Source organism: Ipomoea nil, unplaced genomic scaffold (assembly GCF_001879475.1).
Source record: "Ipomoea nil cultivar Tokyo-kokei standard unplaced genomic scaffold, Asagao_1.1 scaffold1936, whole genome shotgun sequence".
NCBI classification, from domain to species: domain Eukaryota; kingdom Viridiplantae; phylum Streptophyta; class Magnoliopsida; order Solanales; family Convolvulaceae; genus Ipomoea; species Ipomoea nil.
The window spans coordinates 950,001-970,273 of NW_017618364.1; the positions used below are offsets into that span (position 1 = coordinate 950,001).

General features: G+C 30.7%; 2 protein-coding genes across 3 annotated transcripts; one reads left to right on the forward strand and one right to left on the reverse strand.

Moving 5' to 3' along the window:
• Nucleotides 1-13,827: 13,827 nt before the first annotated feature.
• LOC109146771 lies at nt 13,828-15,639 on the forward strand. The gene is made up of 3 exons (XM_019294419.1): nt 13,828-14,661; nt 14,779-14,942; nt 15,047-15,639. The coding sequence occupies exons 1-3, from the start codon at nt 14,557-14,559 to the stop codon at nt 15,114-15,116; spliced, it is 339 nt and encodes a 112-aa protein (XP_019149964.1). The 5' UTR covers nt 13,828-14,556; the 3' UTR covers nt 15,117-15,639.
• A 2,708-nt stretch (nt 15,640-18,347) lies between these two features.
• Nucleotides 18,348-19,998, reverse strand: LOC109146764 (F-box/FBD/LRR-repeat protein At1g13570-like). Of its 2 annotated transcripts, none has more exons than XM_019294409.1 (3): nt 19,199-19,998; nt 18,939-19,091; nt 18,348-18,798 (listed from the first exon to the last, which is right to left on the reverse strand). In XM_019294409.1, exons 1-3 carry the CDS (start codon nt 19,988-19,990, stop codon nt 18,526-18,528), a joined length of 1,218 nt encoding a protein of 405 aa, XP_019149954.1. In that variant the 5' UTR covers nt 19,991-19,998; the 3' UTR covers nt 18,348-18,525. The 2 variants fall into 2 exon arrangements, with proteins under 2 accessions (XP_019149954.1, XP_019149953.1); XM_019294408.1 differs by having other exon boundaries at nt 18,933-19,091.
• Nucleotides 19,999-20,273: the final 275 nt, after the last annotated feature.

Below are 20,273 nucleotides of genomic sequence, written 5' to 3' on the forward strand. Positions count from 1 at the left end.
TACATTATTACATAGGATTTTTATTATACTTGAACAATAATATTATCAATTATATTATTATATTATAGAATATAATACCATACATAATGTTACCAATTATGCAATATTACCAATTAATAGATTTTTTTTTTAATTTTCATTAGACATTTACTTACCAAATAAGCTTTACTACAAAAGTTTGGGCGGGAAAATGAAATTGGATGATTTTGTTGTTTTTTTTTTTTTTTTTTATTGAAAAGGGATGATTTTGTTTTTATATAATAATAATAATAATAATAATAATAATAATAATAATAATAATAATATATAATATATATAGATTAATTATTACCCTAATACTTAATTTATAATTCTGATTTTAAAATTCTTCTTATTATTATTAACATTAACATTTGATTAGTTTTATAAAAAAAATATAAATTCTAAAATTTGTATGAATAAATTTCAACTCTAATCCGATGCATTTCCTTATATGATTGTATAATTCATTTTATATACACATAATATTTATTAAAATGAAAATAGGAAAATTCTATAATATAATTTCATTAATTATAATTTATATTGATAGATTTATAATTACAAAATTACATTTAAAAATTTAAAAAGTTGCATTTAAATTTTGCATGATTATTATAGTGCATAAGTGTATGTATGATTAGAAATATTCATGTTTTGTTAATTTAATAATTTCATTTCTTTAATTATATTTCATATTTTATTAATTGTAATTTAACTAAATTGTCACAAATATTTCTAGGGAAGAAATCTTATATTTCTCAATTTCTTTAATTATATTAATTATAATTACCAAATATTGTGACAATTACCATAATAATTTTATTAATTATATTACTTATATTAATTATAATATTTGTAAGGGAAAATGGCACTTTTTACCCCTGAGTTATATACTTATAGCACTTTTTCCCCCTCAATTATTTAGGTAAGCACATTAGCCCCCTCAGTTATTCTAAAAGTGGTGCCTTTTTCCCCCGATATATTCAATTGACATTTATACCCTTAAAGTAAATATTTTATTTATTTTACTTCTCCAACAAATTATTGCGTAAACGTAGGGATGACCACGGTTCGGTTTGAATTGAACCGGATACTATAGCAATCGAATTAATAGTTTTCGGTTATAATTCAGATCTAGAATCCAATATTTAAATGTCAATTTATTAAAATTATGTATCAAAAAAATTGAATCTTGAACCGTGAACCGGCGGTTCTGGATCCGATTCACGATTTTGAACCGTCTTTATTTTAAAATTTTATTTTTTATTTTAAAATAGTATAAATTCAACAATATATGTATTTTATTTTTTCAGTTCGGAACATGAACCGTCCGTTCTGGTTCACGATTTTAATAAACTCTAAATATCGGATTTTGATTCTAAATTGTAATTGGAATATTTCGGTTTGGTTGCTATAGTGTTTGTTTGGTTTGAACCAAATTATGGTCATAATTTGTTGGAGAAAAAAAATAAATTAAATATTTAGTTGAAGGGTAAATATGTCCATTTAACATTTCAGGGGGGAAAATAGCCACTTCAATAATTTAGGGGGCAAAAATGCTATAGGTATATAACTCAGGGGGAAAAAGTGCCATTTTCCCTATTCGTAATAATCTCTTCCAAAATTTAAATACATTACCATAATAATCACACAAAATAATGAAAGAAAAATTATCAAAATAATTATCTTTAATAAAAATAAAGAAATTATATTAAAAATTAATTATATATTAAGATAAGTATAATTTTTTTCATGCCAATATATTATACATTAAGTATAAAAATATATATGTATATAAATTACCATAATAATTACACTGAAAAAGGTAACAATATATAATTATTAGGTAATAATATTAATAATTAATTATTAAGGTAAGTATAACTTATTTTGTACTAATAATATTATCATTATATATATATATATATATATATATATATATATATATATATATATATATATATATATATATATATATATATATATATATATATATATATATATATATACTTTTAATTTTATATTGATAACCATAGTCTATGTATATACTTTAAGAAAATATTCATTATTAAAGATTAAAGATGAGATATAATTTAAAAAGTAAGTTATTTATTAGATTACCTAATATAATTGTCTTACTAATTGATTCAATGCTACTATGTATAATTCATATATTTGAAAACTTTTTAAATCGAAATATCCATTAATTGCCTTAATAATTAAAATAATTGTTAGTCAATCAATATTCAATAGTACTAAAAGTATTATTTGAATTTTTATACATAAGATATAATATTATTAAATCGAAATAATTAAAAATAATGTGTCCATATTACAAAAAATTTTATAATAGTAATTTTTATTGCATAATAGAATTTGACAATTATTAAACATTATTTATGGTAATTATTGTATGACTTTTAATACTAAAATTATTAGGTAGAATTTTTATAATTAAGGTATAATATTCTTAAGGTAAAATATTGCTTATATATGGTTTACCCGTATTAACCATCACTATATTAAATTAATAAATAATTCTTTTAATATAATATATTATTAAATCTAAACATATGATTAATATTTATTCAATATTATTACGGAAGTATTACAATTATAAATTTTACTCCGTATTAAATTTTAAATGGCTTAGCATATCGAAGCAAACATGGTAAGTCAATAACATTATTTTACATTAGTAAAGTGATTTTATATCAAGGAATGTCAGATGAAGAATAAAATCAAAATAATACTCTATTGAAAAAAAAGTCACAGTACTTAATCATTTTTTTCCAAAAAAAAAAATAAAAATTAAATGGCAAGAAAAACGTCTTGAAGGGAAAGACAAACTACTCTCTTATTACAAAAAAATGTACACTTTAAAAACGGAGAAATTGAATCGAAACAAAGTCCAGTGCTTTGATATATTGACAACTAAAAAATGCTTTTAATTTCATTTTGGTTTTTATTGTATTCTTTGTATGGTTCCCTCTATAAGTCTATATATATTTACATATACACATAATTCGTCCCTCGATCACAAAACTTTATCATCTTGATGAGCAAGGAACTCTTTTGCTTCCCGATCAATCTTTCTAGATCTGTATCTTCTCCACAAAAAAAACGACAAAAAAAAAATATATCAACATTTTTTCTTATGAACCACTTTTGTTGTTTAAAAACCATAAAATACAAAAAAAAAAAAAAAAAAAAAAAAAAAAAAAAAAAAAACAAAACAAAACAAAACCCAAAAAGAAGAAAAAATAAAAGAAACTAAGATGATGAAAACCTCACCAATGTAAATCACGTATCAACCTCAACTGTGGAAGATCACATGATGATTAGAAGTTTATTGCTTCCCGGTCAATCTTTCTAGATCTGTATAGTATCTTCTCCACAAAAATAGACCAAAAAAAAAAAGAGAATATATCAATATTTTTTCTTACGAACAACTTTTGTTGTTTAAAAATCAAAAAATACAAAAAAAAAAAATAAAAACAAAACAATATCAACCTAAGATAATGAAAACCTCACCAGTGCAAATCACATATCAACCTCAACTGTGGAAGATCACAGGATGATTAGAAGTCTATTGCTTCCCGATCAATCTTTCTAGATCCGTATCTTCTCTACAAAAATACACACAAAAAAAAAAAGAATATATCAACATTTTTTCTTATGAACCACTTTTGTTGTTTAAAAATCAGAAAATACAAAAGAATAAAAACAAAATAAAACCCAAAAAGAAGAAAAAATTAAAGAAACTAAGATAATGAAAACCTCACCAGTGCAAATCACGCATCAACCTCAACTATGGAAGATCACAGGATGATTAGCAAAAATCAATAAAATAATTAACCTTAGTTGGGGTTGTGTATGGTTATATAAGGTGTATTTATACACAATGGATGAGATCAAAAGTGTTTAGTATTGAAATTATAAAATGGTAAGAGATCTCAAGAAAGGTAAAATCTTTAATATTATTAAAATGCCATATTTGTCTAAATATTTGATATTACAAAAATGCCTCTAAGGTTTGGGGGGAAAACTTGGCTAGGAGGATTTTACTTTTATATATATATATATATATATATATATATATATATATATATATATATATATATATATATATATATATATATAGATTCTATACTTTCTCAAACATTTTAGGTAACCGGGATGCCATCACACTATATGGTAGTTGGCGTTTTAGTTTTAATTTATTTGCTCTTTAATTCGCACATGTTAAAGTTATTTGAATTATGTTAGAGAGAGATAAAATCAGTGAACTTTGGGTAGAGATTCTTGACACTATTTTTTCTTTGACTACACTTACGATTATGACTATAATGGTTATGTGTGGCCATTTTCTGGGATTTATGTAATCAACAAAATTGTCATGTAGCACAATGGACCTATTTGGAAATTTGAATTTCTTGATGATGATGAGGCATGTCCGGTTATGGAGGATAGTTACCTTGTTAACATATATGTAATTTTTTTTTTTTTTTGAAAATAACATATATGTAATTGATTACCTTGTTTTGTATTTACAACTATCTTTCAAAAACTACAGTAGACAATATTAACAGACCATGTATTGTAATCACAAATTGCCTTCTACAGATGTTATGTCGTTTTGACTTAGAAACACAATTTATATTTTAAAAGTTCACAATTTCAATACTAAAAATACACAATTTATACGCCGTTTAGGACCAGGATTCACCTTGCAAGGTGGACACTGGTCCATGGTATAACAACTCAATTTCTATTGCAAATTATATTGTGGATTTAGGTTCACCAAATCAGGGTCCACCTTGCATAGTGAATTATTATTCAAAATGACATCATTTATATTAAGTTGTTAGTGATGCCAACCAGTGTATCATGTTTAATAATATTCATTATGTACTATGTTTATAATATTTGTTTAATAACATTCATAATGATCCAAAATGGCAATACTTCGGAAAGCACTCCAAAATCCTTTCATTCACATACATCATTTTTTGAAACGAAAGACTCAGGGTAAAAATGGGGTAGCAGCGTTAAAAGTCGACATGAGCAAAGCGTATGACCAAGTGGAGTGGCGTTTCCTCAGTGCGATTTTGTTGAAAATGGGATTTAACCGAAGGTGGACTGACATTTTACTTGAATCAGTTAGCTCAGTTCAATACCACATCTTGAACGAGAACCATCAGATTGGACCAATTACTCCGGGTAGAGGGCTTCGTCAAGGTGACCCTTTATCCCCATACTTGTTTCTATTAGTTGCTGAAGGTTTAAGTGCTTTAATAGAGGCAAAAATCAGTAAAGGCTTCTTACATGGAGTGGTAGTAGCGCGTGGAGCCCCGCAAATCTCACACCTTCTTTTTGCAGACGATTGCTTCCTTTTTTTTTCGTGCCAATATTGAAGAAAGCTCTCAGATGAAATCCATCCTGGACATGTATTCGGCTGCTTCAGGTCAGAAGATTAACTTTGATAAATCTCTTGTGTGTTTTAGCTCTAATGTACTGCACCAAACCAGAAATGATGTGGTGGGGGTTTTAGGTGTTGATGAAGGAGATACTACTGGCAAGTATTTGGGACTCCCATCCCTGGTAGGGAGAAAGAAAAAGCAGATTCTTGGTTACCTGAAGGATAAAATTCTTGCTAGAGTGCGAAGCTGGAACACTAGATATTTATCCCGTGCAGGCAGGGAGGTGTTACTAAAGATGGTGATCCAGGCTATGCCATCATACCCTATGATAGTGTTTTTATTACCGGTTGGGTTGTGCAGGGAGATTGAATCAATAATGAATGAATATTGGTGGACGGGCACAGCAGGTAATGGCAAAGGGATTAAGTGGCGTACATGGGGAGGTCTTTGTGCCCCGAAAAAGCGGCAAATTATATTATGCACCGCGGTGCATAATCGATTATGCACCGCGCGTCTTTTTTTTAAATGAAAATTAACAGTGTTTGTTTCCGCCGTTTCGCACCCTTTTGCAAAATGTAACTCTGTTATTCAGTGTCATTTTGTATACACTACAGTTTCAGTTGAACACAACTACAGTTTCATTTCGATATAACTATAGTTTCATTCGATATTTATAGACTCAAATATGTGAAAATGTTATTTAATTTTATTTTATATACACTATAATTTCATTAAAACACAACTACATGATCAATTTGATATAATTACAGCTTCATTGTACAATATACACTCAAATATGTGAAATGTTATTCAGTTTCAGTTTATATACACTGCAGTTTCATTTCACTATAACTACAGTATCATTTTGATATAACTGCAGTGTCGGTTTGGATATACTGTAGTGTCAGTTAGTGTTTAATACACCAAACAAGCGGACTCCGTTAACTCTAACGGCGGACCGTTTCTTTACTTAAAGAAACGACGTCGTTTTTGACCGCGGTGCACATGCACCGCGGTCTATAATATAACGACTGGAAAAAGCAAGGTGGATCGGGCTTCAGAAAACTTAGAGAGATGAATTTAGGTTTATTGGGCAAATAAGCTTGGCGCTTAATAACATGCCCAGAGTCCCTTGTGGCCCGTGTTTACAAGGCTCGCTACTACCCACGATGTTCTTATTTTGAGGCAAAATCGGGAAGTAACCCCTCTTTCATTTGGAGAGGTATGCTGGAGGTTCAAAGTGCTCTCAAAGATGGCTATCGAAGGCGTATTGGGGATGGTAAAGACACAGTGATTGGTACATATCCTTGGTTGCCGATTGATAAGGAGCCATATATTCAAACAATACTGCCTGAATCTATTAATAATGCGCCAGTGTCTTCGTTATTGGATGATCAAGGGACTGGTTGGGATACCGACTGTGTTCGTGATATTTTTGAAGCTAGGGACGTTGAAAATATTTTTAAAATTCCAATTAGCAACCGCAGACCTCCTGATTCTTGGGTTTGGCATTCGGAGCCAAAAGGAAATTATTCAGTCAAGTCATGTTATAGAATGTTGAATTGGGAGTACCCTGATGATCGTCCCTGGGCTGCTATTTGGAATCTGCACGTTCCACCTAAGGTTAAATTTTTCCTTTGGCAGTTGGCTTGGTCTTATCTTCCTACTAGAGATGCATTGGCTGTGAAGCATGTCCATTGTTATAACATGTGTCATATGTGTAATGAATCTGCATACCATTTATTTGCCGACTGTCGAGAAGCCAAAGCAGTGTGGTTGAAGATTGGGGTGCCACCAGTGACGCATGAAGAAGGTAAGTTGGATGACTGGCTCTTCTCATGCATGAAAGCTCTTACTGGAGATGGTTTGTGCAAGTTTGTTATGGTTTGCTAGGGACTATGGCAAAGTAGAAATGGATTTGTCTGGAATGGGACACCATTCTTGATGGATACCATGATACATGTCTCTTTATCATTATGGGCGGCATGGAGAAATGCAAATTTCACGGACACCATTAATGTAGATTCGCCGCACGTTGAGAAATGGAGGAAGCCGAACTATGGTCGTTTAAAATTAAACACTGATGCAGCTCTTAACTATCAAAATCAAATTATGGGAATGGGTTGGGTTCTTCGTGATGATGAAGGGAGGTTTATTGCAGCCAAAGGAATGCATATGCAAGGAAGCTTTAATGTGAAAGAGGCTGAGGCCTTCTGTATTCGCGAGGCTTTGAGTTGGTTGAAGGACTTAGGACTAGGTTGTGTGGACGTTGGAACGGACTCTCAACTAGTTTATCATGCTATTAATGTTCCACGTTTTCATTCTGCTTTGGGTATGCTAGTAGAGGATATTAAAGAAATTACTTCTTTGTTAGTTGATGTTAATTTCCACTTTGTTAAGCGATCTACTGAATCGTGTTGCCCACATTGTTGCTCGGGAAGCCGTTTCTATCTCAGGTTGTGGGGACTGGATGGATGTTCCACCCCCTTTCCTTGTTCATTGTTTATCTGATGATTTAATGAATTAAAAAAACCAACAAGTGAGTAGCAAGTTAGCATTCAAATTGTATTAACCCTATCGTTCAATTCTATATGTAAAACTCTAAACTTTTTGCATTATAAAATGACAATATTTATGTAATTTTAGTACATTAGAAAACTGGGAAAAAAAAAAAAGCACTGTACAAAAATCTAAATCTTAGTAGTAAGCTAATGAAATGTTAGCAAATTGATCAACTTTTTAAATTTTAAAGATATATAAATTTGAATTATCTATTAAAAAATGATAGATTGATAGGCAGGGACGGAGTTATAAATTCGATTGAGGGGGGCAAAGTAAGACGGATTCAGAAATTTTTTCCAGTAAAAGCGAAACATTAAAACAAAAGATATAATTTAAAAAATAAATAAATAAATTACCTAAGAATTTTTTTTATTACTTAAGAAATATAATTGTAATTTAATAAAATAATTTGAATAGAAAACACATTATAAATTAAACATATCACTATTAATATAAAGGAATGTTATATATATATATATATATATATATATATATATATATATATATATATATATATATATATATATATATATAAACACAATAAGCCTCAATTAAAGTTATATCCTTGATTTATGTCCCTCTTTTTGTATGCAAATAAATGTGTACATTTTATTTTAAATGTTGTACATCTAATGGTATTAGACAAAACTACCCTTACACCGTTATAACACCGTTAGTTTTTAATTCTAACATTAATAACACATTATTATTACCATACACCTATATCTAACATATATTTTTCTTGTTTTTTAATTATCATTTTATTAAAATTATTATATATTAATTTAATACTTAATTCTATTTTATTTAAATTTCTATGAATGATAAATTATATATGTGTGTGTACAAAATACATATATTATTTGTGTATATATAATTCAAATTATAATTTTTAATTATTTGTATTTATCAATGTTTTAATATTGGGCATGAATTTTCGTGCATCACGCGTACAAAATGCTAGTGTATATATATATATATATATATATATATATATATATATCAAAATATGCTAATGCAAGGTTTCAAACCCAAAACCTTTCCTATTACCATAAATATGCTCTACCAACTAATCTAACTACATACTTGTTAACACTTATTAGTTTTTTTTATACTAATACTAAAACATATACTATATATACATATATACATATACATATTATATATGGGGGCGGAGGTGGGGTGAGGGGGGGCAGCTGACCCCCATGGCCCCCCTCTGGCTCCGTCCCTGTTGATAGGTATGCTATATTATTAGTTAAATAAATTAAACTGCCCTTAGGGTTGTTGATTCAACCTTTCCGAGAGAAGTTAAATAAATTAAACTTTAACGTAGATAGAGGCCTCAAATCCCCAAATTCAATTGGCTTTGGACGTGGTGCCCATTTCCCTCACAGGTTTAAACTAAGATGAGAATTGAGGAGCAATTATCATATTTTTAAAATGGAATAAGAGTCAAATAGGCCACCGAACTGCACATCAAAATGTAATTATGTCATCCAACTCAAAAATAATGCAATTGGGTCCCTAAACTACACAAAATCATACAATTAGGTCTAAAATGACATGTTGACCTGAAATTGTGCTGACGTGGCGATTACCAATTTTAAAAATCAATTTTAAATATAATTTTAAATAAATAAATTAATTAAAAATTATAAAATAATAAAAGAAAAACCTAGAACTACCGGAGACGAAGAGCTTCGTCTCCCTAGTCATGAAGACGAAGGTCTCTTCGTCTCCATGGCCGGAGACGAAGGGATGGTCTCCGGCCATGGAGACGAAGCCTTATGTCTCCATGGCCAGGGAGACGAAGCTCTTCGTCTTCATGGCCGGAGACGAAAGGTTTTTTTTTTTTTTTTTTTTTTTTAAAAATTTAAATTATATAATTTTAATTAATTATTTTATTTTAAAATATATTTAAAAATTATTTTTAAAATTGGTAACCCGCATTTCAGGTAAACATGTTATTTTGGACCTAATTGCATGATTTTGTGTGGTTCAAGGACCCAATTGCATTGTTTTTGAGTTCAATGGCCTTATTGCATTTTGGTGTGCAGTTTAGTGGCTTATTTGACCCTTATTCCTTTTAAAATTAATAATAATATATTCCTTTAATTTAAACATTCTAAGTAGGAGTGTGTAAATTTTGATGAAAGTTTGATTAATAGACCAAATCAATAAATTGTAATTAATTATTTTTTAATCAAAATACTTTAATTCAATTAACGTTAGAGATATTATAAAATTTCAGTTAATGATTAATTCGCTTGGGAACTATTAATTATTTAAAATTTTAAATAAAAAATTAAATATATAATATAAAATCCCTAAAATCCTAGACCCTAGGCTTCCGTACTGTTCCTTTTCTTCCTTGATCTCATCTTCTTCATCTTCATCACACAAATGCTTTTATGCTTCATAACCATTTTTTTTTGTTTTTTTTTTTATTTTTTTTTAATTCTTCTCTATACACCTAGGCTAGTAATTATACAAAATAATAATAATAATAATAATAATAATAATAATAATAATAATAATAAACTTAATACTTTTAAAAACCATCAGATTTGCATTCAACTATAAAAATAGATTTTTAAAAAATCAAAGATAGTGATGTTTACATATCTAACGGAAACGGGGGTCATCAATTCAGGGAGTAATAAAATTTTGGCAAGAGCATATGTTGGTGTCGACTATTGAAACCCATTAATTGCGAGAAGAAAAGAAGAAGTAGAGGAAGATGATATTGATGATGAATGGGGATTCTGAAGAGGAAATTTCGAAAAGGCAGTGAGGAGAACAAAGAAGAAAAGTTTATTTATTCTTCTTCTCTAAGCTGGCCTGGGCACAACTTTTGAGGGCAATATTGTGTGGAATTGTGGTTAAAGTCTAAAGGGCAATCTTGTAAAAATAAAAAATATAATGATATTATTTTTGGAAAGTAGACAATATTTTGGGACGAACAAAAAAAGAAAGTAAGATAGGGAAAATGGGACGAAGGGAGTAATTAACTATTTTTTAATCAAAATACTTTAAATCAATTAATGTTAGAGACTTTTATAAAATTTCAGTTAATGATTAATTTGCTTCGAAACTATTAATTAATTAAAATTTTAAATCTAAAATAAATAGGAAAACGGGTCAATAGGCCCTCGAACTTTAGTTTAAAAGTCAATTAGGCCCCTAAACTTTTTAAAGGTGCAATTATACCCTTCAACAATTCATTTAAGTGCAATGAAGCCCAAAAAACAAATTAATGACTTGCTATCACATGTCATTAGGGTTCAGGTCACCTTCCGGATAATTTTTCGGCAAAAAAAAAAAAAAAAAAAAAAAAAAAAAAAAAAAAGTGACCTGCGAAATTTCCGACAAAAAAGTGACCGGCGAAATTTTCGACAAATCTGGGTCGGTTGCTGGTCACTTTTTTTTTGCAGAAAAATTCGTCGAAAGGTGGCCTGAATCCATCACAGGTCATTAACTTGTTTTTGGCCTTCATTGCACATAAATGAATTGTTGATGGGTGTAATTGAACAATCATTATTGCGTAGACCATGGTCCACACAAGTTGTGTGGACCATATTTTGTCTACTGTAAAAATAATGTACATTCAGTACAAAAATAATGTACATTCAGTACAAATATAATGTACATTATATTCAGGGGATATACATTATTTTTGTTCTGAGTGTACATTATATTATATAATGTATATTCAGTATAAAAATAATGTACATTTAGTATATTAAAAATATACTTTTTATTATGGTTCACATAATAATTTACCATAAATGCACCTTTAAAAAGTTTAGGGGTCTAATTGACTTTTAAGCTAAAATTCGAGGGCCTATTTGACCCTTTTTTCAAATAAATATATATATAATAATATATAATATATATATATATAATATAATAAGATCCCAAGGGAGTTAGGCCTATAATGGGTAGAAAAAATGGCGGTCACAGATTTTAATCAAATGAATGGCTCATATTGATTAAAAGATTGATAAGATTTAAATTTTACACTAAAATTTCCTAAAATACCCACACACCGTTACTAATTCCGTTAAAATTTTAAGAATTGCCGTTAGTTCACCGTTAACTTACTCATTGATTTCAATAAAAAAAAAAAAAGGTCTTAGGTTCGAACCTCATCCCAATCAAAGTTGGCATAATTAGTACTCTATTTTACTATTATTAAATTATATAAATAATAATTTAGTAGCTACAACAAAAAATTATAGATATACATTTCTTTAATTTAGAATTATGTGTCCACAATGCCTTTATTCAAAAAAAAAAAATTATTCATTATCAATAAATTAAATAAGAGAAATAATTGTATTAGTTATATTGTCTTTATTTTTCTACAATATAAAAATTCTTTATATTCAAATTTATTAATTGATTATATTCGCTACATTGTCCTTACAATGTCTTAATTCAGTGAAAAAAAATTATTCATTATCAATAAATTAATTAAGAGAAATATTTTCATTAGTTATATTGTCTTTATTTTTCTCAAATTTAAAAATTTTTACATTCAAATTCATCAATTGATTATATTCACTATATTGTTTATTATCTTTTTTGTGCACTATTTCCTTACAATATCTTAATTCAGTGAAAAAAAATTATTCATTATCAATAAATTAATTAAGAGAAATATTTTCATTAGTTATATTGTCTTTATTTTTCTCAAATTTAAAAATTTTTACATTCAAATTCATCAATTGATTATATTCACTATATTGTTTATTATCTTTTTTGTGCACTATTTTTCTAATTAAATATCAAAGTTATAATACAAAATAATGCTATATATTTATTTACCAAGTATTTTATTAATACCATGAAAAAATTAAAAAAAATATATAATTAATAAAGTCAACCATATTAACTACTTGGAAGATTTTGTGACAAAGAGAGTATTCAGATCACACAACAAATTGAAGTGAGAACTACCTTGCAATGTCCTTGTTTGACAATCAGCAGTTAGCTGATTATATTAGCGGATTTGACCAACGAATTTATTTAATTATTAACATTGGGTAGAAAAAATGACCGCCAAATTATTAAATCAAATGAATGGTTCAAATTGTTCAGGTTTTAATTTTTTTTAAAGTTTTTCTAATTTATCCTTAATTATATGATTATCCATTTAACTTTTCCGTTAAATACCGTTAATTCACTGTTAGTCTAATTCTAATATTAACGTCTAATATAGAATTATAATTACACCATTAATCTAATTCTAATATTAAAGTCTTAATAGAACTTAACCACAAATCCTAATGTCGAAATCTCCTCAAACAATATTAGTATATATTTAATATTTTATGCCATAATTTTTATTTGTTCTCCCTTATGTCCCGTATTTAGTTTCAACCATACCTATACAATTATTTTATTGACAATTATAATCAATCTTGATTATATTATCTTGCATTTGTAAATTTAGAATTACCTATTTAACCCGCACGGGCTTAGCTCAATGGTTTAGTGGGCAGTATTTGGGAGAAGAGACCAAGGTTTGAACCTCGGCGACGGCAGTGCGGGAATTATGTCCAAAGTGGACAGATTCCTTGTTCGCACCGGCATTTGATCCTGTCTGCTCTGTCGGGTCGGAGTGTGGGCCCAAAAAAAAAACATTGGGCATTATCCCTACTAGTAAAAAACTAGTATATAATATAAAATCCCTAAAATCCTAGACCCTAGTTCAATATAATCCTAGTTAAACATATAATCCTTCGCACCTTCAGCCTACGACTCAGCCGTTTCTCCGTCTCCACTCTCTCTGTTTTCTCCCCAACTCTTAGCTTCCTAATTTGATTTTATCTACGAAATACTAAATTTACAGTTGAAGAATAGAAAGGATTTTAGGTTTTGATTTGGAGTGACGCATGGGTCGACGTCGGCTAATCAAAGCCACCGTAGCGGAAGCAAGTAGGGATTTAATAAGTCCTCTGCCGGTAGAGATAAAGCACAGAATTTTGGAGTGTTTGCCCACCCAAGACGCTGCCAGAACTGCTCTACTCTCAACCCACTGGAATGATGTTTGGTTGAAGCATGGGAGGCTTTCATTCGGTTGGGACTTCTCAAATAGTCTCCAACACGGTCAATATGGTGAAGGCAGAACTCTCGTTGACATAATAAATAGAATTCTCCTTTCCCGTGCTGGACCGGTTAAGAAATTTACTCTAGGGATGTCAAATTATTATCGGCAGTCTGATTTGAATAGTTGGTGTCTTTTTCTATCAAGAAATGGTGTCGAGGAGCTTAACATGGAGAGGCTAAATATAAGCTGCCATTTTGTATACTCTCGTGCCGGACAATTAAGCAATTGAGTGTCGAAGGCCCCTTTATTGATTTGCCGGTAAATAATGTTTGTGGTATATTTTCCAATGTCACTGCATTATTTTTCTCATGTGTTGAATTTCGACGCACTGTTAATAGAACTGCCTCTAGTATTAGTATTCCTAACCTTGAGAAGCTGGATTTCTGTGATTGTGGAGGGATTAATAAATTTGAGATCAGTGCTTCAAAACTTGAAATGTTGTCTGTTCGTGGTTCTGTGTATAATGTGGTTGAATCAAGATGGTTGACACCACATTTGAAAGCAATTAAGGCTCTTTGGTTGTGTGGCTCTTCCTTGCCGGTGAGAATCTAATCTGCCTCATTTTACTTTATGCAAATGGATGGCTTCCTTCTTTCTGGCTTGTTAAAGTTCTTAATTCTGTCTAATTTTTTTCTTTCTTTATTACCATCTTTAAAGTATATGGACGCATCTTTGTTTGCAACTGCAATAAATCTCCAAGTACTGGGGTTGTATGAATTAAGTTTTGGTTGTGAGAAGCAGCTCACCTATGCTATGCAATTGCTTCAAAAATGCCCCAACCTATGTGAACTGAGAATTATGGCTCATCAAGTTGAGTATACATTTAATTTGGCAATCATGCATATATGATTCTTTTGTTTTTTCTTTCTCTAATGTCCTCAAAGTTGTGCATGTCTTTCATTTCTTAATTCTTCTTGAGTTATAGAAACGTGATAAAGAAGCTGCTTCAAGACTTTTGGAAGATCCAGATGGTTGCTTTATTGTTCAGGATCTAAAGATGCTTAACACAATCAAGATTGAATCATTTTGTGGATCCACAGTGAAAATGCTTTTTGTAAAAATGCTGCTCTCAAAATCCCCCGCACTAGAGAAACTTGTTATTATGGAATCTCGTTATATTGACACATCCGTAGCTATGAAAAGCCTAAGGGAGTTGTTGCGTTTTCCTCGTGCATCTACAAAAGCCCAAATTGTTTGCATGGAATACAACGACTCCATGTTTGGTTGGACCACGGGCATATTGAGGTCAATCATGGCTTGGTAGAGTGTGCATAAAGATGCAAAGGTGATAAAAGCGTAGCTCTCGATCTCTTGTGCCATGCTAGCTGCCGTGTTAAGTAATTTATATTACTCTATGCACTAAATGTGGAGTAAGAAACTGGATCTTATAGAGTATATATTTGGCAATCATGATTTTCTTTTTTCTTAATTTCCTCATGGTTGTACTTAATTTTCATTTCTTGTTGAGTTGTAGACATGTTTATCTAATGAGATAAGACTTTTGGAGGATCTTACTGATCAAGATTTAAAGATGCTTAACACATTGAAGATTGAACTGTCATAGGGCATCCACTCTAGAAATTATTTTGTGAAAATGCTGCTCTTTAATTCCCTTTCCCCGGAGAAAGAAGTTATTCAAGAATCATATGATCTCGACTCCTTCATGGCAGTCAAAATTCCAAGAGAGTTGTTGGCTTCCCTGGTGCATATCCAAAAGTACAATTTTGCTAAGCAGTAGACTTGAAGAATGTCTCCCTGGAATGTAAGTAGTTGGTATAAGGGGTGTGTTCTTAGTTCTTATTGCATAGAATGCTTGACTATTGGAATGATACTGTTAGCACTCCCATGGAGAAAACTAAACCATTCCTTTAAACCTATAATGGCTGCTGAACTGCATCATATCCCATGAATAGTGGGTGATGACTGATGACTAGGAAATTTATTGCATCTCCGATCCAAGAAGACGTACGATTGTCCAATGGCAGCTTGGATTGATATGCATCATATCCGTATCCACTTGTGCTTGTGAGATCACAGGATTTAAGTCTAGAATTGAGCTTCTCAACATATGCAGGGCGGAGAATATAAGTAATTCCATTTGCTGCGAGTTCACCCAAAATTATACGTACTTGAAGTTTATGTTGGACTATTGGAATTGAGAAGGTTGTCATTGCTCGAGGTTAGATGTTTAACTCTAATTATGAGTTTAAAATTATCTAAGAATTCTTACGTTTCCCACGTGCCTCTCTCAAAAGCCAGCAGAAATTGTTTACATATAATAGGCCTTGTTTTATAATAGGCCCTGTTTGGTAAAATGGCTGTTAGCTGATAGCTGTTAGCTGTTAGCTGATTGTGTTAATTAGAAGGTATAAATAGTTGATAACCTTAGCTGATTGTAGAAAAGTGTTTGGTCAATTAGCTGTTAGCTGATAGCTGTTTGGTATAATTTCTTTTCTCAAAAAGCTAATTGAAAAAGTTGCTTGGAGTAACTTTTTGAATTTTAGCCTTTTGGAGTTGCAAAAAGCTAATTAACTAAACATTTATATTGATATTTTAACTAAATCACACAATTAATAGTGGTCAAATAAGCCAAAATTGGCCTATAGGCCAATTTTTTACCAAACGGGGCCATAATTATTTTAATTTTATGCATCTCATCAATTTTTACTATAAGTTCAGTAGTGTGTAATGATGTGTTTGGAATACCCTCTTGCTCATCTCCCTACAAAAAACGTGGTTCTTTCCTTCACCCAACTTCACAATGGGAGTACTTAAATAACATAGATACTGGGCGAGCTTCAACAATTACACACTTTCAAATAGTAACGGCAAATTTAACGTAAATCAAAGTAGTAAAGGAAGGCTTGCACATAGGAAAAGCAACCACATATAGTAATGTTGACATACTTTATATATCCTAATAGTTTGGGTATCTACCCACACTCTACACCTAGAGCACCAGCCCACGAAGAGTATGAGCTTTCGAAGATGCATAAGGGAAGCGCAACAATTGCCAATGAATTCCACCCACCGTGCAAACTTTCATATTAATCAATCTATTGTGTTAAGCATTCTTCATATATTCATTAATGATGTAACGGTCTGGATTTCGCATAAGTTTTTCAGTAGCTTCAATGTCATGAGAGGGACACATTAATGATCGATGTTTTGGAGCTTTGAGTCTCTTCACAATCATTCAAAATGAGATTTGAGTCCCTTAACAATATCTTGAGAAGCTTATTTTGGATGATTGTGAAGGGACTCAAAGCTCCAAAACATCATTAATATGTCATCCTCATGACATCAATGTCGCTGAAAGACTTATGTGAAATCCAGATGATTACATCATTAATAAAAATTTGAAAATACTTAACACCATACTAAGACCATTTAATTTAGTACGTATGGTGAAAAATAACAAAAAAATAAAAAATAATAATAATAAAAAAAAAACTCTTTTGCCTCATGAGGAGATGTAGGTGGCTTCATCTTAGGCCGTCTCCATAGACGGGCAGACGGCCCAAGACGAAGCTGCCCCTTCGTCTCCACCGCAGGCAACTCTGAGGCCGTCTCCCTAGCTATGGAGACAGCCTGAGACGAAGGTGGCTTCGTCTCAGGCTGTCGAAGCCTCTCAGAGGTTTTTTTTTTTTTTTTTTTTTTTAATAAAACTTTTTTTAATTTAAACTTATTAATTTTTTTTTAAAATTCGGTAACCACCTTACTAGGCAAACAAGTCATTTTGGGTTGAATTGCATGAGTTTGCGTTTGTTCAGGGATCCATTTGCATTCTTTTTTAGTTTGATGACCCAATTGTAGTTTGGTGTGCAATTGAGTAGTTTGAGTATATTTGCTTACTAGAGACTATAATGCTATGTTTCTTATCATACTAGACTTAAAGTTCGGAATTTTTTGCAATTAAATAGCCTTTATGACATGTATAAACAAGGAATTTGAATTAATTCCTCTCAAAACTTTTCATGTACATTTTTTTTAGATTGACCTGTCAACAACGGGAAGGAAAACAGTTACCAAACGCGAATGGTACTAACGCCAATCACATCCGCAGCCAGAAGCAACCTTTTCATGTACATGCCTTGGCAGTTTCTTTTATTGCATTCTACACAATTCATCTTGGAGGAATGATGCCATTGTATCATTATTGAAAAAAAAAAAAATTCTTGTACATTTATAAAGCACAACAAAATAACTTTGGTCCCTTTAGCATATTTGTAGATAACTAGCTAGCACCATAAGAATAATTCAAAACCAAAAAAGGGTTGTGTACTAGAAGATTCAACTAGTAAGGATACTTGAGCTAACCATTAGTACATTGCATAATATTGAACTTAAAGAATGAATCAAGGAGATGCATAAATTCAATTTAGCAAAAATGTAATAAGATGCTTATATGTAAATGATTTTTGCTTTCCTTGATGCCCGAGGAAAATTTAAAAGCTTTTGCATAATTTTAAATTCATTATTGGAGTCAAACTTCACCGAACGAATAATGACAACCTTCTCAAGAGCGGGAAAGCAAGCAAGTATCATCATGATGAATCGCAATTCAGACATCGACCAATTGAATGATCTAAGCTTCAAAGTGTGAAGCATTTTAAGCATTTTGGCCGCACTTTTAAATCCCTCAAAAAGTGTATATTTAGAGATTACTGCATCAATCTTCAAAAAAAAAAAAAAAAAAAAAAAAAGCTCAATCAATTTATCTTTTACACTATAACCTTGTATTAAGTAATGCAAAACAATAATAGAACTAGAATTTTATTAAATAATTTATCAATGAAAATGAAGATTACCAATACAGTCATTATATCGAGCTTGCGTAATTTTGGGCATATTCGTAATGAATGAATAAATGAAGAAAAGTCATCATCACCATGAAACTCGACATATGCTAACTCTATGCATTCCACATTTAGTTCAGGTCCCCATCTAGTAAGTTCGCTGACAAAAAACTTGGAAACAAAAAGGATATACAATTCAAATAGATTAGTTCATAAAATATATTTCAAATAAATAATAGTCTGCAAAAAATAAGGATGAAGTATTGTGGCTAATATACCTTGAAATTAAAATCCAAACAAAAAGTATGAATAAATGACAAGTCCATGTTAACCGGGGTAATACGACGATAAACCTTGATATCGTCATCAATTTCATAATTGTAGAGTGTTAAACTGCCAAGCCTTGGAGCCTTAATGTTGAAATATGACACATCTTCACATTGGTTGAATGAGAGAGTATCAAGCATAGGAACATCTATAACACAATCTAGAGTAATAGGACCAAAGACAACACCGGTGAAACTAAGTGAAGTGACATTTGGAAATATGCAAGGGGCATTTATTGTTGGGGCAATTAATACTCCACTGAGATCCAACCTCTTGAGAGTTAAGCAAGAAAATATGCAATTTGGGAGCATGAAGTATTTATTTATTCCATCAATTTCATATGTCGCTAGAAAAGCAATGCTCATTTCTTCAACACCTTTTTGAGTGATAAAAAGGAACCATTGATCGAAGTCAAACTTTCGAGAATTAGGCCCATCATCAATGATTGATACGTCACCCTTAAAATCCAAGACAAATTTCCGAATAGGTCCATGGTGCCGCATGAGAACTTTGTTGATTACATACATACAAGTTGTTGTGCTATTATAACTGCCGGAATATTTTTTCCCAACGCAAGCAAAGAACTGATCATCGAAGTTAAGTTGTGTGAGATTGGACCAACAACCTCTCCAAATGGTAGACAAAACGGTAGTTCTAGCAGCTTCTACGATCGGCAAAAACCCCAAAATATTGTCAAGTATTTCTATAGGAAGTTGACTGATTCGATCTCTCCCCGACATCATTTACATAACTTCAAATTAAATTAAAATTAGAACAAAATCCTAAAATGTGTACTTGGTGATAGTAATTAAATTGGAATATATAAAAGGATTAGTGAACCCAATTGCAGAGTAGAAAACACAAATAAATCATATATCGAAATCACTTTATTCAATTTCAATAGCACTATATATGAACATCTATTGAACATTAATCCCTAAAGATTCTATCAGAGTATGAAGTTAGTGTCCTCCCCCACAGGGGATTGAATGGAATGACAGAAGAATGTATACATACACACATAAA